Source organism: Trifolium pratense, linkage group LG7 (genome assembly GCF_020283565.1).
Source record: "Trifolium pratense cultivar HEN17-A07 linkage group LG7, ARS_RC_1.1, whole genome shotgun sequence".
Taxonomy (NCBI): Eukaryota; Viridiplantae; Streptophyta; class Magnoliopsida; order Fabales; family Fabaceae; genus Trifolium; species Trifolium pratense.
In genome coordinates this window covers 28,278,307-28,286,592 of record NC_060065.1, presented here as the reverse complement: position 1 = coordinate 28,286,592, position 8,286 = coordinate 28,278,307, and the positions used below count along the sequence as shown (strand labels likewise).

The 8,286-nt window shown below is 45.1% G+C and overlaps 1 protein-coding gene and 1 long non-coding RNA gene across 2 annotated transcripts; one reads left to right on the top strand and one right to left on the bottom strand.

The window, feature by feature from the left end:
- The first annotated feature begins 1,159 nt into the window (after positions 1-1,159).
- Positions 1,160-1,689, top strand: LOC123896181 (high mobility group protein B1-like). Its single transcript, XM_045946603.1, has 2 exons — positions 1,160-1,381; positions 1,573-1,689. The coding sequence occupies exons 1-2, from the start codon at positions 1,160-1,162 to the stop codon at positions 1,687-1,689; spliced, it is 339 nt and encodes a 112-aa protein (XP_045802559.1).
- A 2,401-nt stretch (positions 1,690-4,090) lies between these two features.
- LOC123900145 lies at positions 4,091-6,250 on the bottom strand. Its single transcript, XR_006805810.1, has 3 exons — positions 6,104-6,250; positions 4,763-4,817; positions 4,091-4,145 (listed from the first exon to the last, which is right to left on the bottom strand). It is a non-coding gene; the product is annotated as an uncharacterized LOC123900145 (long non-coding RNA).
- Positions 6,251-8,286: the final 2,036 nt, after the last annotated feature.

Genomic DNA, 8,286 nt, shown 5'->3' with positions numbered 1-8,286 from the left:
AGGTATCTGGAGGTGGAGGCCACAGTTTCCTTATTTTTCTATATCTTCAAAATACAACGACAGAAAGTCGAGGACCAGCAAGGTTGGGTTTCCTTGAAGCACCAGTCGAGCAAGATCTTCAAGATGTTCGTGGAGTCTGCCAGGGGTTTCAAGGAGAGGTACTATGTGGTGAAGCCGGTGACGGAGTTTGCCTTGAACTCTCTATATATGGACATGCCTGTATTCCTCGAGGACAGGTCTCCTCAGTTGGACGAGGAAGGGGAGCAGGTAACAGAGTAGGGCCTTTGTTTCCCACTGTCGTGGTCGTCGGAACACTTTGTACTGCGAACCGACGAATATCTGACGGCTGCCGAGGACCTGACCCCGACGGAGATGGCAGGCTTTGAGAAGCTGAAGGTTCACGTGGATGGCTTTAAGCCTTGTAGGGTTATAACCAGTTTAGGAGATGCTGCATTAGACAAGCATGGTAAACCGAGGATCGAACCTCGTTTTGTGAATACCAAATTGTTGTTGTCGTGCAAGACTGCTACAGCTGAGAACACTTTGCTGGGTATTTTATTTTGATTTTTGCTCTTTTTTTTTTTTTTTACTTGTGTTATATTCAGCAATTTTGATTTTTTGTGTTTCTCCCCGTGTTTCTGACCATATTTCTTACTTTGCAGGTAGAATGGCTGATCTTGCTTCTGAGCTAATGAGGATAGTTGCTGAGCAAAAGGGGGAGAAATCGAAGAAAAAGGCGAGGAAGTCGGAGCCTGGCGTGAGGAACGTCCTAGTCGCCGAGCAGGCTGCTTCGGGGAGCATCGGTCAGTCTTCGCCCGTGTTGAGCTCAGCGGGGACCCCGGGAGGTCGTACAAAGAGGCAGCGGGAGGAGCAGATGACGCCTATCGTTGATTTGTCGGAGAGGGACGGTGGTTTTGTCCTCCCCGCGTGCTTGAGCAACCGAAGCTTTTTTGATAACAACCCCCTCCAGGTGCCTGCATCAGAGAAGAATTATGTCCTGGGCGTTTCTTCAGCTGCCCGACGGAGCCAGCTTAATGAAGATATTGATGCTGTCATCCGGCTGGCGGAGACGGCCTTGGTACTGAATGAGGGGGGGCCAACTCATGAAGTGGAGTAGTTGGCTGCCCGGAATGCCAAGCTGGAGGGGCGTATTGTGAAGATGGAGGGTGAGCTCATTGACCTTAGGGGCAAGCAAGAGAACTATGAGAATCTGTTGGAAGAAGCCCGGGTTACTCGAGAGGAGCTGGAGAAAACTAAGAAAGAGCTCGAGGAGGTAAAGACCCAGGGTGCCGAGGAGAAGAGGAAGATGGAGGAGGAAATTGCGGACTTGCAATCCAAGTTGGCTCCTGCTGCCGACGAGGCCGTTGAAACTTCCAGGCTGGTAAGTCGAGCAGACCTGGTCAAGGAAATCAAGAGGCTCGGGGGCCTGATGTTGGCGAGCATGGTACATGGGTGGAAGAATGCGGTGGCTCAGCTGAAGGTCATGAATTCCGAGCACGAGTTGATTACCGAGGGGATTCACCGGCTGAAAAAAGTTGAAAATGGCCAGATTCTCATTCCAGAGGAGTATAGACAGAGATGGCTTTGGAGGAGGAGAAGGAGGATGATGATGAGGAGGATGGCGAGGATGAGGGAGTCGAGGAGGAGGGTCCCGACGGGGACAAAGAAGGTCATGACGAAAGCCACTGAGCCTCCTCGACAAGCTATTTGGGCCTGCGCGCCATTGACTTTGTATTTGTTTGTTTCATTTTATAACAATTTTTGGGGGCCTACGTGCCCGGTTTTGTAATATTGGAACAAGTGGGTTTTTATCCCCGTTTTTTATTTATGACAGTGTTGGGCATCTGCCCGTTAATCTTATCCTCCTCGTGTGTATGTTTAAATTATTGTTTCTGTTTCTGCTAAGCTATGCCTGTTCGTAATGTATCGCTGTTATGCATGTCTTTATGCTTGCCCGTTTTTAACTTAACAAATTTTTGGTTTTGGGTGGATATTTGTGTGCTTGCTCGACATTGTTGTATGCCTGCTCGACAAAACCATTTTTCTTATTTGCAAGTTTTTTGTTTCGAGCGCGTTTCGTCGAGGAGGTCGTCCTCGGTTTTAACTTAGATAGTTTAGGGAACTGTCTAAGCGCCTAGAGTTGTTTCTGAGGCTAAAACGGATGCCGACACGTTGGTGTGCCCGCCCCCGCGGCTTGAACTTCCCATCGCGATCTGGGCGTTAAGCCTTGGCACGAAGACGAGGAGCTTGTCTCAAAGGTCATCCCAGTCGGGGAGACGCTCTGCCCTTCCTGAGCCAGAGTATCTCTTTTTCAATTATTGGATCGAACACGTGTGCCCGCGTGCTTTCCGTTGTCGAGGTGTCGGGCTCGTTGCTTGAGGATCCGAGCAGCCTTTTAGTAGTGTTTTTTAGTTTGGCGATATCTTAGCTATAATATTGTTTCAATTTTTGTGCGTTCCAAGGTCGAGGAAGTTTCTTTCCTCGAAGATCCTCGAGATAATATGCGCCATTTTCTGTTTTATCGATGACGCGATATGGTCCTTCCCAGTTGGCTGCGAGTTTGCCATCCTGGGTGTCCTTAGCATTTCGTCTTAGGACGAGGCTGCCCACTTTAAATTCTCTTTTGATGACTTTTATGTCATGTCGGACAGCTATTTTTTGCTTAAGGGTGGCTTCCCGAAGGGATGCCCCCGTACGAATCTCTTCGACGAGATCAAGCTCTTCACGGAGAGTTTCGTCGTTCATTTCTTCTTCGAGCGGTTGCTCGGTTCGGCGAGACGGCTCGCCAACCTCCACGGGGATGACTCCTTCTGTTCCATATACCATTCGGAATGGAGTCTCCCCGGTCGTGGAGTGTGGTGTTGTGCGATAGGCCCACAGGACGCTTTCAAGCTCCTCGACCCATTTCTTTTTATTCTGGTCCAATCTTCTTCGTAGGCCGCGCAGGATTACTCTGTTGGCGGCCTCGGCTTACCCGTTTGTCTGGGGATGTTCAACTGAAGTGAAATGTTGCTTGGTTCCCAGGGCAGCAAGGAAGTCTTGGAATCCTTTGTCCGTGAATTGAGTCCCATTGTCCGTCACGACGGCTTGTGGTATTCCAAATCGGCAGAGTACGTCTCGTTTGAAGAAACGGAGTATTCTGAACGACGTTATGTCGGAGAGAGGTTCAGCCTCTACCCATTTGGTGAAATAGTCCACGGCGACTATTAAGAATTTATTCTGGTGTAGTCCCTTTGTGAAGGGGCCAAGTATATCCATGCCCCACCAAGCGAAGGGCCATGGTGACGACAAAGATTTGAGCTCGTGGGGAGGAGCTAGGTGCATGTCCCCATGTCGCTGACATTTGTCGCATTTTTTCACATGGTCTTTGGCGTCTTGCTGCATGGTGGGCCAGTAGTATCCTGCTCGGAGGGATTTCCTGGCCAGCGATCTTCCTCCCAGGTGCTGGGCGTTGATCCCCTCGTGTACCTCGCGCAGGATGTAGTCGAATGTTTCCTCGTCGACACATTTTAGGAGCGGGATCGAGAATCCTCTCCTGTATAACTTTCCGTCGAGAATAACGTAGGCGCATGCTCGACGTCTAACGATTGCTGCTTCCTTCTGGTCGGCCAGAAGGGTTCCATTCGCGAGGAAGTTGTAAACGGGGGTCATCCAACAGTTTTTGTCGCCGATGACATTTATGTCGAGGACGTTGGTCAGCTTCTTGTAACACCCCGTTTTTCAAAGCATAAAAAGGGGTATTATTATTTTTTTAAAAAAAATCAACACGCTTAAATAAAATGGCGCGCGTGAACGCCCGCAGCTATCTCGGCAATTCGTCATTCAATAGAAAATAAATATAACATCAACACATTATATTACAGGGCTTCCTCGAAGCAAAGTGTGTACCTGAATAATTTACATACAACGGATATAGCAAGTTCATCAACCAAAAAGACACGAGTCATGAACCGAATATATCATAAGGCCCAACGGCACTAACATGTCTGAGTATAATGTATAAAACATACAGTCATCCCAAAATATAACCTAGGTCCTAAGCCTACCAAAATGTAGCCTAACAAGCGCTACTCTCTACACTCCGGGATAGTCCACGAAGTCCTCGCCGTCCACACGGCCTACGGTCTCAGATGGCGCTCCATCGTCTGGGGGTGGGAGGAGCCCGCGATATGGCATGCAAAATAAGGGTCACCAACTGGAAACTAGTAATAAAATACCGAATACACATACCAGAATAGAAAGCGGTAAACACTTATCACATCCTCACACCAAGAAGAATAAATAAAGTGCACACATACCCTAATGCAAGACCTCTAATGAATGGTTGTGGCACAATCACCCAGATCGAATGCCACATGCATGAATTCCGGAAAAAGGTGGATTACACCCGGCACAATAACCCAGATCAAATGCCAACTCAATTGGTGGATACTCCGGAGTACAATCACCCAGATCAAATACCGGCTCCGTTAACGGCGGTACAATCACCCAGATCAAATACCGTCTCCGTTAAAGGCGGAAGTATCACCCGGTACAATCACCCAGATCAAATACCGACAATGTTTGCATGAGCATACGTCCCTACATATACTAATGCAACAAACATACACATATTCATAACCACATGTCAACACATATACTTCCCACCTATACGTAAGACAAATAACATCGAAAACAACCAAGCACACAAGCATGGAACCACAACAAGCATAACCACAAGCATACCCTAATGCTATTGACGGAAATAAAAAGGTGCCCTTACCTCGGCGAAACTTCCAATTACAAACGATTCCGAGTTATGCAACAATTCGTGCGCCCTAAAATAGTGGAGCGTACAATCCATAAGTCACGCCCAAAGTATTATAATGAAACTAAACCTATCAACAAAGGTCTAGAGGCATCTAAGGCACTTCCTAACACTCTCGGATATTATATTCGAGTCCTCCCCATGGTGATTAAAAATTCCCGAAGTTAAATACACTATTTTTCACAAAACAAACACATTTTCGTTTTCAAAGCATACCATTGCTCTCTATGGTTTTAAACTTCAAAGGACACTTTCACACACTACCAAAACACTTGAAAACAACCTAAAAATTTTACGAAAATGTCTCGACAAAATAATCGAGTTTTTCTTGCGTCGCAAGTTTCAAGTTTTTCTTTCCAAATACAATCCTATAATCATACTTTTACACACCTAAGATCATTCATCAAAAACATGATCATTTTTTCAACATTGTGGACTTAGAAAAATTTTGGAAATCCTCCCTTTTTTTTTTCCTTTTAGGGGCTGCCCCCAAAAACCAAAATCACACTTCCGCTCAAAATTTTCCGCTTCCGAGAGCTTGGTAATATCCCATAATACCCCCGAGTCACTAATCCAAGCACCCAAAAATTTTCCGGGCAAAGCCTATAATTACGACATTTTAAATTTTTGGTTCTTTGAGACACAACCCACACCAAAACCATTTTTACCCCATTTTTACCCAAATCTTTTTGCATGGTAATTCGCCCTAGGCCACAATCGTGCCTCCCCCAAAGCCTTAACAATTTTTGAAAACTCCTCCTCACTTTTCAAAATTTTCCTCATGGAAAAAGTTTTGAAAACTAGGCCAACACTCAAATTTTTTTACAATGCCACATCCTAGCAATCCTCTATTAGTTCACAAAGCCATTACATTGATCAATTGAACCACTTAGCATCAAAACAAAAGTTTCTAAGAAAATATGTTCATTATGCCTCAAGAACACACACCAAAAAATTATTTTTCTTGTATCACCAAACCAAGACCATAATCCAATATCCATTTTGCCACAAAGCTCAAATACAACCTCAAAAATAAAAGCACAACAAAATTTCACAAAGTTATGACCATTTCAAAATTATTTCTTCAAAACCTAACAAAATTTTGTGAAACTTTCAATCACCATGAGAATCCAAACTTTCCAAGCTTAAACAAGCTTATATACTAATCCTAAACACTTCCCTAAAACCACAATCAACCAAAACTAACATCCTAGAAAATTCTCAAGAATCATGCTCAAGAACAATTTCTAAAACTAGGAGAATTAGAGCAACAAAGGTAAGGAATTGGTTAGTTACCTTATGAGTAGTGATATCCTTGCAAGTTCCTTGATCCAACAAGACAATTCCTAGCTTGAATGGGTGAGAAATGAAAAATCAATGAAGCTTTGTGTGAGAGGGAGAGAAGGACGGTTTGTGAGAGAAGAGAAGGTGAGGTTTCACAATTTTTTCTAAGTCCCAAAAGTCTACCAAACAAAACCTATGACAAGTGGTCTTGCTCCACCATGACCACTTGATCAAAAGCACTTTCCCTTGGCCAATCCTAGCCCTCCAATTCCCTTACACAAATATCTAGATATTTCTAACACGCCCCACAACCTTCGCGCGCCGCGACGAGCAAAATTCGTAAAAACAGAAAACTTACGGAACGAACGTCCGTCTCAAAATATTTCCAAAACTTATCGCCGAATCTTTTTTTCGCGACTGTAATTTTCTTCCACGCTCTCGAAAATTAATCTCAGGACATATCCTAACTCGCGCAGATATATAAACCTTCTATCTGAAATTTTACTGAATTCCGAAACCGTAAAATTTTACGACAGCGGGTAAAATATTGCCCGTTTTCTCGAAAACTAGAACAACTCGAAAAATGGATCTCTAAAGTCGCAGGAACAACCTCATCCATAAAAGAAGACTAATGAAACCAACCTCATGCTATTCCGACACTCGAGCGCGAAACAAGCACGATTTCTGCGAATCCGCCTCTTACGGAAACGATCATAACTTGAGTTCCGATTGTCCAATTGAGACGCACCAATAATCGTTGGAAAGCTAACGACGAGATCTACAACTTTCATGTTGACCATAAAAACCAAATCAAAACGCAAAGGGGGCAAAAAGGCACGTATACGTTCAGACTTCACACAAAACAGTTTTTCTACACTTGTTTTCAACGCAACGTGCTTACGAATTTGAAAAACGACTCAATTGACTTCAACCAAACATTCATTTTATTCCAAATACAACGAACACTTAATATCCTTAATGTACAATGAAATTATGGGTCTTACACTTCTCGATGCTTGGTCGAGGGAGTATTTCCTGAATGACGGATTTGTTTCCGCCTTTCTTTTTTGTGCTTGCCAGTTTGGACAGGATGTCTGCCCGTTTGTTGTGCTCGCGTGGAACGTGTTGCACCTCCACGGACTCGAACTTAGTGATTTTTTCTTTCACTAATGCTAAATATTCAGAGAGATTATCATTTTTGGCTTGATATTCTCCCAACACTTGTGACGCGACAAGCTGTGAATCTGTATAGATTTTTATTTCTTTAGCCTCCATGTCCTCGGCCAACCGTAGTCCTGCTAGGAAGGCCTCGTACTCGGCCTGGTTGTTCGATGTCGGGAAGGATAGTGCTAGGGATACTTCGATTATGATCCCGTTCTTGTTTTCCAGGATAATTCCTGCTCCTGCTCCCGTGGCGCTCGATGCTCCGTCGACGAATATTGTCCATTTGTCTGCCTCGCTTGTCGTGGAGGATGGACTCGTTATTTCGTCCACGAAGTTTGCTAGGACTTGTGATTTTAGTGCTTTTTTGCTTTCGTAACGAATGTCGAATTCGGAAAGCTCGAGGGACCATTTGAGCATCCTGCCCGCCATATCTGATCGACCAAGCAGTGACTTGATGGGTTGGTCGGTTTGGACTACGATTGTGTGTGCTAGGAAGTAGTGACGTAGTCTTCTTGCTGCGTTTGTCAAGGCAAGGGCCACCTTCTCGATTTGTTGATATCTGAGTTCGGGCCCCTAGAGAGCCTTGCTCGTAAAGTATACTAGTTTTTGTCCTTCCGTTGTTTCACGGACAAGAGCTGCGCTGACGGCCTCAGATGCGACAGAGAGGTAAATGTATAATACCTCCTCGACATCCGGGCGTGAGAGGACTGGGGGTTCGGACAGGGCCTTCTTCAGATGTTGGAGGGCCTGCTCGCACTCGTCCGTCCATTCGAACACAGCTTCTTTCCTTAGTAATTTGAAGAGGGGCAATGCGTGTTGAGCGGATTTCGCTACGAAGCGAGATAATGAGGTCAGCATTCCGTTCAGGGTTTGGATCGATTTTTTATTGCTCGGAGTTGGGAGCTCGGTAAAAGCACGACACTTGTCGGGGTTGGCTTCAATTCCTCGTTCTGTTAGGTAGAATCCGAGGAATTTTCCTGCTCGTACCCCGAAGGTGCACTTCTCCGGATTGAATCTCATGTTATGTTTCC